The 16,030-nt window shown below is 43.1% G+C and overlaps 1 protein-coding gene across 2 annotated transcripts in view; it reads left to right on the top strand.

The window, feature by feature from the left end:
• The first annotated feature begins 17 nt into the window (after positions 1–17).
• IGHMBP2 (immunoglobulin mu DNA binding protein 2) overlaps positions 18–16,030 on the top strand; it is a 109,618-nt gene continuing 93,605 nt past the window's right edge. The window contains exons 1-4 of one of the 2 annotated variants that reach the window (XM_084858180.1): positions 18–238; positions 4,503–4,672; positions 8,927–9,119; positions 10,333–10,430. In XM_084858180.1, coding sequence (XP_084714306.1) covers positions 156–238; positions 4,503–4,672; positions 8,927–9,119; positions 10,333–10,430 — 544 coding nt within the window. In that variant the 5' untranslated portion in view covers positions 18–155. The remainder of the gene's footprint in view (positions 239–4,502; positions 4,673–8,926; positions 9,120–10,332; positions 10,431–16,030) is intronic. The other variant, XM_084858169.1, reaches the window with a different exon arrangement.

Genomic DNA, 16,030 nt, shown 5'->3' on the forward strand with positions numbered 1-16,030 from the left:
GGAAATATAGCAGTGGGGGACGGGGGCAGCGACGCACTGGGGCCGATGGGAAACAGGGACCTGTCTCTTGGGGACCGCCTTCGCCTTTCTCCGGAGTTTGTTGCCGCTCCTCGCACAGGAGCCGCTCCGTGCCGCCTCCTGCTGAGGCGGCTGCGATGGCGACGCCGATTGAGGACTTTGTGTCTCTGCAGGTGGAGTTACTAAAGGAGGAAAGAGAGGCCGAGATTTCGGAAGCCAGGTATCGCCGGGTTCTAGCGGGCAGCTGCTTCTGCAGGACCCCCGGGGCCTCTTAACAACGGGAAATTGATTTATATCACCGGGTGATATAAAGCAACCTGCTCAATTTGCTACTTACTTCAAGCTGTGGTCCTCCAGATGTTGTTGAATTACAACTCCCATCATTCCTCACCATTGGCTATGCTGGCTAGGGCTCATGGTAGGTGGAGTCCAACAACATTTGTAAGACCTCAGGTTCCCCACTCCTGTTGCTTGAAAGCTGAGGCTGCAGTCCTCTGCATGTTTATTTCGAAATATCATTGAATAACGTGGGATTCACTTCTCTGGTTTGCACCGTGACTGGTGTCCAGGACTTCCTAGTAGAAGCAAGGGCCGGTGGTGACAGAGCATAATCGTGTTTCTCCATCAGATAAAAAGTAAATGGCCATCCTGTTTGCTTAATGCTCATAATTTGAGAGCTAAACGCACTGCAGAGCACAGATGCTTGAAAAAATGTGAAATAGGAGCATAAGGTGACCCATATGGGATCCTTAGATGATCTCCTGCGTTCTAGCTTGAGGCTGCAATCCCACTGAACATGGGGCTTCCTTCAGAGTGGACATGTATAACATCATACTGTGAGCTATGAATCAGGAAGTTCCCAGTTCAGATATTGGCTCTGCCATGAACTCACTAGGTGGCCTTAGGCAGGCCACACTCTCAACCTTAGCCCCCCTATCTGCAGTATTTGTTATTCAGTCGTTAAGTCGTGTCCAACTCTTCGTGACCCCATGGACCATAGCACGCCAGGCCTTATAATGGTGTTGTAAGGATGATAGGATTACAACTAGATAACATATGTGAAGTGCTGTGAACATATGACAGTTCTATACACATACTGAATTTTTTAACTGAAACTTTAACAAATCAATTTTACAAATCTATCTTGCTAGCAAATCCTTGTTGGTGGTCATTAAAATTTCACTGTTGGTGATTTGAGACAATTGCATTCTCATCCTATTTCCCATCCCCAAATGTTGCCAGTAACTCTGAATTTACCAAGTATGTTTTACACCCTTCAGAAAAGCTGCTGCTTTTCTTCATGTTTAGAGAAGTAGGATTCTGTCTTTTATTTTCAAAAATTCTGGAACTTATCTGAGTGCCCTGATGGTATGCAGACTTCCTTTTCCAGAAGGATTTTTTTTTTTTTAGTATTTGTGATAAACTTATATGTTTTATTTGTTGCAATTTTTAAAACTTTTTTCACTTTATAATTTTTTATTATAATATGTAAGGAAATGTAATATATACTATAAACAATATAACATTCATGACAAAAAGAAACATCAGCATTAACATTCCCACAGAATATTCAGAACAGCCAGCTGCTAAGTTATTCGGCAAGTTAAAAAGCAAAACTGCATAGGCAAAAGGTGACAAATTTGGCATCTTGATCAGATTATAACAATAAAAACCTTTTATATCTGTCAATATCCAAATAATATCTAGCCCTCATAAAGTCAATTAGAGGGTGCCAGACATTAGCACAGCCGGCAGTCTTTTGTCTACCATCTCTTAAATGGACATCCAAAGTTCTTACTTTTTCAATTCCTGACTGGTTTGATAGTTCTACAACTACTAAGGGCAGAGCAGATAGTACTTTTTTGATGTAACACACAATTGGGTGCATGGAGAGTATTATAGGTTAAGGCTGCAATCTTGTACATTCTTTCCTGGGACTGTCATATTGAACACAATGAGACTTCCTCCCAAGGATCATGTACCTTTTAACCCTGTAATATATAGTCATTCTTGTACACCCCACAGCCTACATTGATCTCATGTTAGCCTTGGGATGTAACAGGGAGTGGAGCACCCTAGTCCAGTTTAACCCAGCCTGCATGCTTCCAAACTACTGAAACCGTGCAACTGGTCCTCAACATTAGATTTTGTTTGCTTTTATTAAATTTATACCCCACTTCTCAGACAAGACTGGACTGCAACATGCCAGTTAAAATCCTTTCAATGTTTTAACATAATAAGGGAAATGTGAGTGAGGTGGTCTGGATTTGTTTGTTTTTTAATTTTTGGCACTTGGAGATACTGTCCAGGTCCTTCTTTCTGGGACAGGGTGTGTGTGTGTGTGTGTGTGTGTGGCAAAAGGAGCTGCAGATGGGACTCATGGGCTGGCTAATGGTAAAGAGGCTTTTTTCAATTGATCAAACTGTGGAATGCATAATCTTAGAGCATTTTTCTAGAATGGGAGCTTTTAAAGGTATAGAGTCCCTGTCTTGTATTGAACCTGGCAATCCTAAAACAGCCCTTAATAGCTACCAGCTCTAGTAAATTATTCCTCTTTCTTACAGTAAGCATATATAGTATAGTATAAGGAAAGGATGCCACAATGTTTCCTTATAATGGAGCCACTAAAGTTTTCAAGGCTCCTTGAGATCAATTGTTTGAATTCCAAGTGTTGTTTTATTGTTATTAAGTAAACTGGTCCTCTTTCTCAAATTTGTGTTACATGTCTTAAGAATTATTGAACTGTAATAACAGTTATTTAAGGGAGTAAATTTAAGATTTTATGTTGAAACATAGATTTTTTAAAATTACCTGAAAAAGTGTGTGTGTGTGTGTGTGTGTAGAGGAAAGCATTAAAATAATGAGACCCACAGGCTAAGACCTGAATCCAGAGAACTTTGTGCTCAGTTTCACACACCCAAGGGAGCTCTGGACTTGTTTCTCAAACAGCAGCCAGAAGCAAATTATTAATTCAAAGCCTCTCTCATTCCCTAGACTCTAGGTCCTAGAGCAAAGAGAGAGGCAGTCTCTTTAAGGCATTGTACACCACTACAGAATAAGATAGCACAGCCATATTTACTGTTCAGGGTTGCCCCTGAAGTGAACTTTCAAAGAAGCTTTTAGTATAAAGCAAAATGGCTCCTGAGATATATTTAAGACTTTGTTGCCCCTCAGTAAGCACTGATATTTCAATGCTTACTGTTGGTACTGAATATTTTTCAATTTGTGGACACACACACAAATGTGGACCAGGTCCCACTGGATTGTCAGGCAGCTGTGTGTGGTGGTAGATCAGGCAGTGCAGGGCTATCAAGCAAATTACATCTGGACATGCATAATATCTGTATCTTTGATTACAGGAGTCATTCTTTTGTCTCTCCTGTATGTGCTCTAAATCCTGTCTACTAGTCTCTGTACAACTTTAACTTCTGTTTTCCTTACATTTTCCACCTCTTCTTTATCTACCTAGTCTTTTGGTCCTTTGCAAATGTTAACTTGTATTATGTAGATTAGAGACTGTTCTTTGCCTAGTATTGAGGCTAAGGGGAAAGGGGGAAAAAAGGTGGAAATGTGGCCATAAGAACACAGGAAGACTCCTGGTGGATCAGACCCAAGTCCTGTCTAGTTCAGCATTCTGTTCTTACAGTGGCCAACCAGATGTCTATAGGGAGCCCACAAGTAGGACATGAATGCAATAGCACCATCCCATTCCTGTCCCCCAGTTTGTGTTCAGAGGCATACTACCAGGTGGCAACTCATCTGTCTTTGCCAAAATATGTCGACTGCTGTAAAACTACCCAACCAACTATCTTAATTTAGCCCTTTGAGTCTCTCGAGGCCTAGCATACATGGACACTGTGTGGCAATGGAGTCTGTAGTCTTGTGACTTTCCACATCTCAGAATGTATGGTAAGACCATTGTGTAGACAAGTATCATACTGAGGTAGCTGTGTAAGGGATGTTGTTGGGCTCCTCCTTCAATTATAGAATTATGGATTCATCCATAAGTGCTGTGCCCCAAGACACCTGAGTATCATTTAGTATTATTGTTTGTCTTGAGTAGTGCTTCTTTGTTGTCCACCAGCTAGGGCCAGCTCAAGTCATTTTGCTGCTTGAGGCAAACAACAAGATGGTTCCCACTCCCCTTTTCATGTACAGAAGCTGACTGGAGTAGCAGTTGAACTTTATTTCAACATTAGTGATGAGACAGCACCTTCCTGAGGGGAGCAAGCTAGCTTAGGGGACACAGGACAGCTCTGTCCTCCAGTACCTTCCTGCCACTTCCCATACCTCAGTGTCTGCTGCCTGAGGTGGCCCCCACTCTGTCTAATGGCAGTGCCAGGCTTGCCACAAGCTTGCTGTTAGCGTTCTCTCTCTGTTTTTCTTTTGGAGAACGGGGTGGGTGGGTACGAAGTGGTGCAAACTTCTCAGTTGACATTCATTTACCAGCCATTACGTTGTCTTTCTCTTTCTCTCTTCTGCAGGGCATGGAAGGAAAGCATCTCCCTGAGAGAGCTACAGCGCAGAGGAGTCTGCTTGCTGAAACTTGACATAGCCAGTCAAAGAACTGGGTTGTATGGCCGTCTACTTGTAACTTTACGACCTAAAAAACACGGCTCAGAGACAGAGCTGCCCTGTAATAGTTTTGGGCCTGGTGAGTAAACAGTGCTTGACTTCAAAAGAAAGCGGTTTGAAAGGCCATGCCTAGCTTTAGATACTAAGCACAGAGTTGCATGACATCGCAAGTTCTTCCTGCACCAATAACGATTTCATAGCCCTAGAATTATAATGTAATTGTAGCTGTAGTAGCACAGTAGCATTGAGCAGTGGGAAAACCAGGCTTACTAATTAAAATCTGTGAACTGTTGTGTGGTCTTGCGTTGTCTTTAACCTCTAATAAGAAGCCTAGAAATGTTCAGTAGAATTTAGTATGTGTAATTTAGAATTTACCTCAGGCTGGTGAGATCTCATGGTGAGAGCAATGTTGGAATTCAGTTGATTCTCCCATTAACTTTCTGTCTATGCTAATAGGGGGTCATACAGTTTTGACAGGAGAAGACTCCACAAAACTGCTAGGCTGTGTGACATTTGCAGTGGGAGTGAGGCAAAGCAAACCTTCCGTTGTACAGCTGCTAGAAATTCATTAACTATAATGGGGATGGATTTTGCTCTACTCTAAAGGCTGTGGTTTATGCACCTCATCCTGGCTCAAAATAATGAAATGGAGGAAGTGGCTACAGCCCTATACAGTTCAGAGTATTCTTAAAGTTTTAGGCAGACCTGATGCTGCATGTATAATCTGCATGTCTCCTGGGGCAGCTCTACACTTACCCTCCTATAGACGATAATTTTAAGTGGATACATCTTCTTTATGACACTGCTGGAGTTTTAAGAGTCCCTCCTCACTGGCCTGCCTCAGAGATCAATGGCAGGCACTAGAGACAAGGCCTTCACAGGTTGCCCCTATCGTATGAAATTCCCTGCTGAGAGAAGCTCCATCCGTTGTGGCTTTTAAGAGGGTTTGAAAAATGTATTTTTTCCCTTTGGCTTTTAATTGAAAAGTTTGAATGGCATGGGCTGCTTTTTGTTGGTTTTATCTAGGTTACTGTGGGCTAGGTTGTATTTTGAATTGTATTTTCTCGTGGCTGGTTAATTTTAAAATGGTGGTTTGTTATTATTGTTGTGATTTTAATAATGTGTTATATAGGAAATTGTATGCTGTTTTATTATTGTAAGCTGCCTGGGGAAGAAAATGGTCTTGAAAGATGGCTTAGACAAACTTCCCCAACCTGGTGCCCTCCAGATGTTTTGGACTTCAACTTCCATCAACCTCAGCCAATGAATGGTCAGGAAGGCTGGCTTAGAAATATTTGTAACAAATAAAGGTTGCAGACCTAAAGAACCACCAGGCATGCTGGCTCCAGAGTACTTTCTTTTTAAAGTGCTTTAGTGTGAAGCCCTAGAGGTGCCTTTAAATTAAATCTGCTTCTTGGCACAGAAACTTAAAAAGAAGATTACCTAGGTTTTCTGAGGCAAATTGCACAGTTGCAGTAGTAAATTACCGGTATGTAATAAGAACTTTTACATTTTGTTGCTGATACAAGCTCCTCATAGGTCACAATTGAGAAATCAAATTTGCTGTGTACCTGACCTGGTAATCCAGCCATCTTCTTTTAACTGGAGCTGTCCATGTCATTAAGGGCTCAGTCCTATAAGTTGTGCCTTCATGCGATGGAAGTCTCTGAACTCAGAGGCTTCCATTCCCTGCTGAGCTGCTGTTCTCTCTGTCCTCCATGTTTTGCTTTTTTACCTAGACAGGCCTCAGTCCAGAAAGGGCATGCTGGTGGGGGCAGAAATAGGGCTGGAGAGGTCATAAGATTCCTTCTATCCTGTTGTCTACTCTCCCCCGCCCCAGCATGCCCCTTTTCTGACCTCTTGGAGGTCCTTTTACAACCTCAAGAAGCAGCCAGCATGGTTCTTTCTGCAGCGGCTGCAAGGGGGTGGGAGTGGGGATCAGATACCGGGGTCCCCCTTTCAGGGTTGTAGCAGTGTCAATGGTCTCGGAGGGGGGACTCCAAAGGATCCTATGGACCCTTATCTGTTACCAAAGACTAAGCCCCACTGATTTAAACAGGGCATGCTTCTGAATAGACTTGTATAGGATTGCACTACTTTTTTTGACTTGCCAAAGAATCCTTCACCCCATCCCCATGTTCTGCTCACCTTAGTCCTCCAAGTTCTCCTTTCCATGTGCTCCGTTAGCTCTCCTCCCACCATGTTGCTCTTCTCCCCTAGGAACCCATCTCCCAATGCTGTCAAGAAGATAGAGAGGAAAGTTGTTGTTCTGTTCTGTCTTTGCCTGGTTTTCCCTTGCATGTGGTCTCTGTTTACTGTGTTAAAGAGGGCTGAGTTGTGGACAGTGTAGGTGTGGCTTTCTCTTTCCCAGTCTTAGAGCACCTAGACCTAAGGCTGGAAAGGAGACAGCTCTGCAGCACTGTTTAACACTGGTTTGTGTTCTGAAGGCTGCACGCTAGACTCCTGCTGTCCCTCCCAAGGGGAAAGAAACAGGCAAACAGACCTATGTGCTTCCTTTTGGGCTGTGCTGTGAAGGCAGCATGTTGGGACACACTTTTACTCTCTTCCCTTCCCATTCCTGAAAGGTCTGGGGAGAGACCAACAGGCAGACCAGATCAGATAGCTCCAAGCACAACCTTCAGATCTGAACCTGTGTTGAATAGTATCCCAGCAGCATATTGGGGAGCTGTTTATTTCTGCCTTCCAGGAGGGAAATGATTCCAGGAGCAGGGAAGGAGAGAGGCAGGCAGTCAAAGCAATTTAAGGCTAGAAGGAAGTCCAGAGACTCACCTGGGGACCTTTCTTCCTTGCACAGGCAATGGGGCAAATGGTTCATTGTATATGAGAATTAATTCTTCCGCACTGATGAATGGCATGCATGATGAGGTTTGGAGAGAGCCCCCCTAGACTTTGAAAACCGCATACTCTCCCAGTGCAGTGTTTCTGTAAAACCAGTGTTTTTGATACATGGCACCAAAGCCAGCATGAGCTAAAGTCATAGTCTGCTAGGTTCACAATTGCTAGTGGCAGAACATTTTCAATTATGCAGAGCTGTGTTTTTTCCTTTAATGGATAAATATTTCAGAAAGACGAGGGAGGTAGGCAGGAGGGGAAAATGGCAGAAGGAAAGTAAAATGAAAAAGTGTCTTTGCTGTTGTAAATGGGCAACGTGCACTTAATATTTCTTGCTGGGTTTAAGCAGGCTGGATTGATTCAATCAGGATAATTTCAATTGGCAACTTCTATCATGATTTAAGACACCTAACGGCCTGTATTTAAATCATTGATGTTAATCAGTTTCATGGGCACTTGAATTATTTTCCAAAGCAGATTGTATTCTCACTGGTGAATACAATCAATAGTGGTGTTTTTTGTTTTGGAATGAATTGGTTTTTACCCTAGAACTTGCTGTATTTTAGAAATATAATGTGTGTGAATATCTAAAATATTTATGATGCCTGCCCAGAGTGGTTCCCTATCACTATCTGAATCCAGAGGCTTTCCCCAGGGCATCCTGGTAAGCCATTCCTGTTATGTTGCCACCAGGTCATCTAGGAAGCATGTCTTCATGTTAAGCATATCCAAATATATCAGCTTGAGCTTATTAATGTAAAGTAGTGACTTCTCTTTTAAGGGCGTACTCAGACGGCTGCCTCTTATGCTCCTGTTAATATGAAAGTGTTGGAAATTGACAGAACAGCTACCTTAGGAAAGCAGGTACTTTTTTTTGACAGAAATATAATAGGACTTGTGCTATGTCCTATGCTCCCATCAGTCCATACAACAGGTAGCAACCAGCCAGTGTGGGATGAAGCTGTTGAAATGCAATCACAGGATGCTGATCTCTGAACCCGATGCCAAACTGTGCTTTTCCTACTCTGGCTTTCAGTGGATGTTTTCCAGCTGATTAGTCTGGATCTTGGTGAGGTGGTGTGGACAAGTGAATCCTGTGAGATGCAGGCAGTTAACTGTGTAGAGCTGAATTGGGTGAATTGCGTGAGGCTCTAGCAGTCATTCCTGAGGACTTGAATGCTTAATAGTAGGGGGCTTCACTAAACCATTCAGACCATAGCTCAGTGGCAGAGTGCATGTTTTGTATGCAGGACATCCCAGTTTCAATCCCTGGCATCTCCAGTTAAAGGATTAGGTAGCCAGTGATGGGAAAACCTCTACCTGATACCTAGAGAGCCTAAGTCAATCAGAGTGCATGGTACTGGATTAGGTAGACAGTGAGTCTGGCCTGGTGTAAGGCAGCTTCCTATGTTGGACTCCTGTGTTGTTTGCTGTTTTGTATTCTGAATGTTCTTTTCTGTGTTAATTTTGTCTTCTGCAGGTGACATTGTGGGACTTTATGAAAATTCCAGCCAAGGTGATCAGCTCTGCACAGGAATTGTCACCCGTATAGCCCCCAAATCAATCACTCTTGCAATTGATGAGCCTCAGAGTAACTTTGTGAGCTTGGACCAGGAGAACTCCTATCGTCTGCTGAAACTTGCCAATGACATTACCTACAAGAGGCTTAACAGGTAAAGCTACTGACACATGATAACTCTTGGCTCATAAGCATGTTTTCCTTTCACAAAGTTGTAATAAGTGGCCAGTGTGGTATAGTGGTTAGAGTGTTGGACTGGGACTCGGGAGATCCGGGTACTAGTCCCCACTTGGCCATGAATCTCACTGGGTGACTTTGGATCAGTCACGGACTCTTAGTCTAACCTACCTCACAGCGTTGTTATGAAGATAAAATGGAGAGGAGGAGGACTACGTAAGTTGCCTTGAGTTCCTTGAAAGAGGAAAAAAGTGGGATAGAAATGTAATAATAAATCAAAATCAGTTTTCAAGTCTTTCAGACTTGTAATAATAGTGTGGGGAAAGTACTTAATCCCCCAGCCTTAGTGTCTTCTATCTCCCGTCCCCCTACGGGACAACAAGCAGTGCAAAAGGACTCCAAATGCCAGGTCTAGTGGGCTTTCATACCCAGCTTAGTACTGTGAGCTGGGAGAGGGGATGCCCCTCCCACACATCTCATCCCACAAGCTGCAGAGGTGAAGCAACACCCAGCTCTTGACACTTACAGCAGATGACTAGCAGTAAGGAGAGCAGTTGGGCTAAATGCAGCATATAGCTGCCTCTCCGTTTGGTTTGGCAGTACCCAGCCTCTGGATGACTGCCTGATTTGCCCAGGTTCTGGTGCTGGCACTGATGTGCAGCATTGCTTCCATTTTTAATCATGGGAATTTTATTGAGTACTTCGGGGCTGCAGCAATTTTATCTTATAGGACTTGTTGTCAGGCTCATATTCTTTGGCACCTGCATCTGATGATAACCTGGGTCATTTTCCTTTTTAAGACTGGATAGTATTAAAACGAATGGTCTCCGGATGGCTGCTACAATATCATGCATATCTCTCTCCTTCAAGACTTACATGGCTGGAGACTGTATAGTATAACATGGTTTGGGAGCATATATCTGTGTGCAGAGCTCCAGGCCTGACAAAAAAATGTTGTGGGGGAGATAGTGGAGAAAAACCCAGTTACACCCTATAGTTCGTAATATTATTGAATTCTTGAGAAGATCCAGTTTGGTTCTGAAACTTGTGGCTTGTGTGCCCATCCTGAAATGGCACAACAGTGATTTTTTTGTTGTGATATGAAACTTTACTATTGCTTGACATCATTTTCTGAATTGCCAAGGAATTGTTTTTAAGAGTCACTTCTTTTGTATTCTCTTCTTTGGCAGGGCTTTAAATACGCTTAGTCAGTATCGCACTGGTCCAGCATCTGGTCTCATTGATGTCCTCTTCTGTGCTTCTGAACCTAGTGACGCCAGAGATACACGTAAGAACTTTTCCTTTATTGAGTGTGGATCATAATGTTGACAGTTCTGGAGATTGAAGAGGTCGCTGCAACACATGCATTTCCAAACGTGCTTTGCAAATATATTGTGCTAGTAAACCCTGAGAGGCCTGCCTCTCCAGTTCCTTTGTGTTGTCATTGGAGGAAGAAATATACCTGGAACTTCTGATGTGGGGTCAGCTCCTGCTCTGCTTCCCACTCCACTACCCCCTTGCTTTGGCTGTCCCTTACACATGAGTGCACCACACTAGTGTAAATATTAATGGCATAAAGGGCAGAAGCATACGTCTCTGCAAGTACTGTTGTGGAATGACTTCATAAATTGGATGGTTGCTTTAGGTGTATTCTCTAAACCAGTGTCAAGTGCTGAGTGGACAGGCTACCCACACTCCACAGGTCTCTCGCCTCTCCTCCAGTACTAGGCAGCACTGTTGATGCTATTCTTGAAGTGGAGGAGTTGGGGTGCGATACTCCTGGCACAGTTCCTGCCGTTGCCACCACTTCAGATTAATGTGTGGTGGCAGGACCTGAGTTTCTTCTAGCTAGGCTGGTGTGTGGCTGCATAGCAACTATGGAATAACTGCACAGTACTTCCTGTTAGCCAAGATGCAACAGGGTAGGGCTGGGGAGAAGATAGATTGGGATCTACCGGTAGAGCTCTGGGTGATCTGCAGCAAATAGGTGCGGGTTTCTGACTCCTGATTGTTCAACAATAGCAACAAATGAAAAAGGTCCTGCGTCTGAAATTACAGTGCTGAAATGAAGAATGCCTAGGGGTGGAGGTGGAACTAGGAGTGGGTTTGTGGGTGACAGAACTGTGAGCTCCGTTCTGGTACTGAAAACAAATACCTAGGCTAAGCATGAGCTCCAAGGCCCTCTGTTCATTAATTTTAAGTATATATCTTACTGCTAAGCCACTAGTCTGTCTTAGGGGCCAGTTAGTGGATCTTGGGGTTCTGGCAAAAAAACAAAGTAGATCCTGTAAGCCTGCAGTCCGCCCTCCTTGCAGTGGGGAAGGCCTGTTTGGTTGCCAAGCCATTGCAGATATGGTTTCCTCTTACCTTTCCTTTCCCATTAAACCCTTACTGACTTCAGCTGGAAAGTGACATCACTATGTTGCCTTAATTTGAAGTGGTACTGAAAGTACCAACGGTGCCAGGAGCACTCACAGCAGGCACCGTCCTGTGGGCTGGACGCTGGCCATGGGCCACTAGTTGCCAGTCCCTACCCTAGTTGATGTGCCATTCCCCAGAATTCTGGAATCGAATTGGCTCCAATTAATTTCTGACCCACCATCTCGTTAGGGATGTTGTATAATGCGGAGGGTTCAGAAATTAATGAAGAACGGACAGTCAATGGCAATTACCCAGGACGGTTGCAAGAGCCAGACTTGAGATGTGACCCACCAAGAACTCAGGTTGCACAGCCTCCATTCATTTTAACGGGGCTGCTCCAAGTATCAACAGCAGTGGCTCATGGCAGTCCTAAACCTTTCAGCTTCTATTATTAATTCCTGTTCTTTGCTATCCAGACATCATGTGTGCCTGCAGCACAAGTTCTGCTGTTAGGAAACTGTCATAATTTACACAAACAGGTCTTAAGTTACAGTTAATACATGACAGATGCTTTTCTTAACAGTGTGAACTAAATAATCCAGTTCTCAAGAAGAATACCTGGGAGGAAAGGTCACAGTCTTTGTAATATCCCCTTTCTAATGAACAATGTAGTATATAACTACTAATTTCATTCAGCCACTGGCATGTGTCTTCTGATGCAGGTGCTTGCCAGAAGATTAGTCTATGTATCCAAAAACCACATGGTAGAGCTCTCCTGGGACTATCCCATTCAGAATGCAGGTTGCAGAATGCATTTGAATGAGACATTCCATGTAAAAAGTTACCTGCATACAGAAGACTAGCTCAGGAAGGAGAAGGTGAAGACTAGACTACAACCTGTGAACTTTTTATAAATGATAGCTGGTAACCACTAGAGGTCAGCATTCTCCTATGATCCGCATATACATAGCCGTGCTGTTGTTACTCTTATTCTCATCTTTTCCCGAATTGTACTTACTCCGTTTTGTGACATATTCTATATGAAGGACTTATTTGTGTAGCTCTGTGTTGAATGGAAAAGTCCTGGTGCTATCAAGGTGGGTCTGAGGGTCTTGCAGCTTCCTCTTTGGTGAGACCTGTTTAGTCTTGAACCATGGCACCAGTTCCCTGCCCATGTCCCACTTTGATAGCTGATCAGAGGAGATTGTAGCCAAAAGCTCCAGAACGTGGGAACTGGCTCAAGAGGGCAGTTGACCCCAATATGCCTCTCTTTCCTGCATAACTTCCTGGATCTTTACAACTCTTCACTGTGTGTAACTCCTTGCAAGGTCTTGACTTGAGCTACCTTGTTGCAGTTCAAGTCCTTCAGCTACTCTTCTAGTAGCTGAAGGCTGTTCATCCAAGAGCCCTTTGTGCCTTATGGACTAGCTAACTAGCTTTGATATAATATCAGCCTCTAGGGTCCCCTTATCGTGCCCTGTGTTGTCTGCCTGCTTTTATGGATCACCTCCTCCTGTGGATGAGATCAGAGACCCCAACTTCATGAGGACTGAGCCCCTGTGTGGCTGACTTCCTTACCAACAGTCCTTCCTTACTTCCTTACCATATAGTAAACTGTTCCAAGATCAGCCAGGTTTTGGAGGCGTTTACCTTCAAAAGTCCATTCCTGTAATTCTAGAGTAGTCATTACCACCTGTAGAAGTAACTACACTGTAGGCCAGTTTAAACAACCAAATACCACTGGTGTGGGCATAAAACTCGAGGAATCATTTTGCTGGCTTTCTGCTGGTCTGACTGGTTGGGTCACAAAGGAAGCAGTTACGTTTCTAAGTTGCTGCCCAGTAGGCTTTCCAGAATGCTTATGTGGGCAGCACCTCACAACCTTCCATTCAGACAGCATCATGCACCTCTGTGTGCAGTTGTGAGCAGTCCCTGTTGCTCCATGATTCAGTGTCTATCTTGACAGTCCTAGCTTAGTCTATCTTAGAGAGTCCACCTGCACTGCAGGCCCAGCAGACACATTGCAAGGCCAGAAGGGGACTTCCCAGTAGCACCACCTGAGCTGCCAGTGTTCTGACCAGTGCAAGCCATCATTTGCCTTTACTGAAACTGTAAACTATGGTTTGCGCTTGCTGTCCGAAGCAGAATTGCAAATCAATCACAATTTAGGTGTGTAACAATGTCACGGCTTGCAGCTCCATCTCTAACACTGGGTATATTTGTAATTATTGTTTGAATAAAAACATCATATGTATACTTCTAACAGTGCAATAGTATACATGTCTACTCAAAATTCAATGGGACTTACTTCTGAATGGACGTGTATAGGATTGCACTGTAAGTTTCAGATACACTCAAAGTACGATTGTATCTAGTAAGTTATAATACATTTTCATTTTCATTTTTCTTTTCTTTTCTTTTTTCTTTTCATTTATTTCATTTCTATACCACCCAACAACCAAAGCTCTCTAGGCAGATCATAGATATTACCACACAAAAACATAATATAAGAAACTTGAATATACAAAATTTAAAAACAATTTAAAACAGCTAAAAAACATTTACAATAAGGTACTAGGACCTGTTAAAATAACTGATATTAAAATCCCACCACATGCCATCAAATGCCTGGGAGTACAGGATATTCTTAACCTGGCACCAAAAGAATGACAGTGTTGGTGGCAGCTGGACCTTACTGGAGAGATCATTCTACAATTGGAGGGCTACCACCGAGAAGGCCCTCTCCCTTGTTGTCATCCTCCGAACCCCCCCTTGGAGGAGGCATTCTGAAGAGGGCCTCAGATGACGATCATAGTTATGGGTAGGTTCATAACTTTAAATTAAGAACATAAGGAGAGCCATGCTGGATCAGACCAAGGGTCCATCTAGTCCAGCATTCTGTTCACACAGTGGCCAGCCAGCTGTCGACCATACTTAGTTGTTTCCCCTGTTGATCATCTGAACCCAGTCAGTATATGTGCATTTCAAAAGGCACAGAGAATTCACTGCCAAAGCTGAACTCTGAATTGATAGAAAAGACCCCCTGTGATTTTACATTAACATTTTCCTTTGCATCCCTAATCTCATAGCATCATATCCTCTGTTACCTTTATGCTGTCCTTGAATTTGTTCTGCTGAGAAATCCTAAGTGTGCTGTGATCCTGTCAAATGGTGGTTTATTAACACATCCCAGTTGAAAAATATGTGGCTAAGGCTCCATCTCTTGCTTGGCTGCGTTGTGTGCTTGTTCCCTTTCTGCATCTGATGAGCTGATGCATGGATCTGATCTGATTTTGCGTCCAGTCTAAAATGCTGTGTAGCCAAAAAAAATTTTTTAAATTCAGGAAGGAGAAAAATGATAGCTTTGACTTCTGAGAGAGTATAGTTTAGTCACAATATTGGGACATGTTTACTGTGCCACCACAAGGGCTAGAAACTACACACACACACACACACACACACACACACACAAATGCTGAAGGGCATACCATTTTATTTCAAGTCTGCAGGAAATGAGATCTAAGACCCTCTTGAATGGTGAACATAGAGCAAGTGAGTGATTTTTTTTTTTTTAAAAATGGACAGCTAATGATTACAGTGCTGGAAGTGAACTTTTAAGTTCTTTCTGTATTCATAGCAAACCATTAAAACTTTCTTTTAAAATAGCAAAAAAAAGTTTAATAAGGAATGTTATTTGCATTTGCTCTTGTTTGAGAGAATCTGGCAGTCAGAAAGCTAAAATGAACCCACATTTGTAACTTCTTTTTATTAAGGTTTGCTTTAAACACCTATGGGTAAAGAAGGGTTCTGTGTAATTTTGGAATTTGTTTCCTGTGTGTTAAACAATACCTGCTAACTGTATTGTTTTACTTGTTGAGCGAGGCCAACATCGCCAATTAGGCCCTAAAATAGTAAGCCTCATAGTAAAACTGTGATATAGCCACCCTGTGCCTCCTGCAAAACAACCTCAGGGGCATGTCCTAGTCAGTCATCATAGCAGAAGTGCCCAGAGCTAAGTGGATTTGGAGACAGAGTTCTTTTCCTGCCATTTAGAACAAACAACTCTTGGCAGTGTGGTTTAGCAAAGGTGGCACTGCTACACTTTTCAGTGGGCCAGCTCCCTGTGGGTACAGAGGAATAAAATTGTCCATTCAGTGTCTTTTGCCAGCCTGAAATTAAAAATGCCTGTTCCATGTAGCATTTGCCAAACTAATGACGACGACAACTCCTACTTACCAACTGTTCCTCTTTGCAAAAACTGTTGTTTTATATATTGATTCCCCCTGGACCTTGGAGACCAAACATTCTTCCACTTGTTACTGCAACACTATGATATCAAACAAGCAGAGGACTAAAGGAATAAAGACCACAGCTATAACCTTCCTCCTTTATCTTTTGCAGTCAAAAGGGTAAAGTTGGGGTGATGATGTGAACTCCTGAAAGGCATACTTACTTATCCAAAGGTGAAGATGCATGCAACATATTTAGTGTAGAGAGGATGCTCTTGAGGTGTCCTCATTCTGTTCC

Source organism: Heloderma suspectum, chromosome 1 (genome assembly GCF_057233095.1).
Source record: "Heloderma suspectum isolate Gila_16-S chromosome 1, 16-S_ref, whole genome shotgun sequence".
In the NCBI taxonomy this organism is placed as follows: domain Eukaryota; kingdom Metazoa; phylum Chordata; class Lepidosauria; order Squamata; family Helodermatidae; genus Heloderma; species Heloderma suspectum.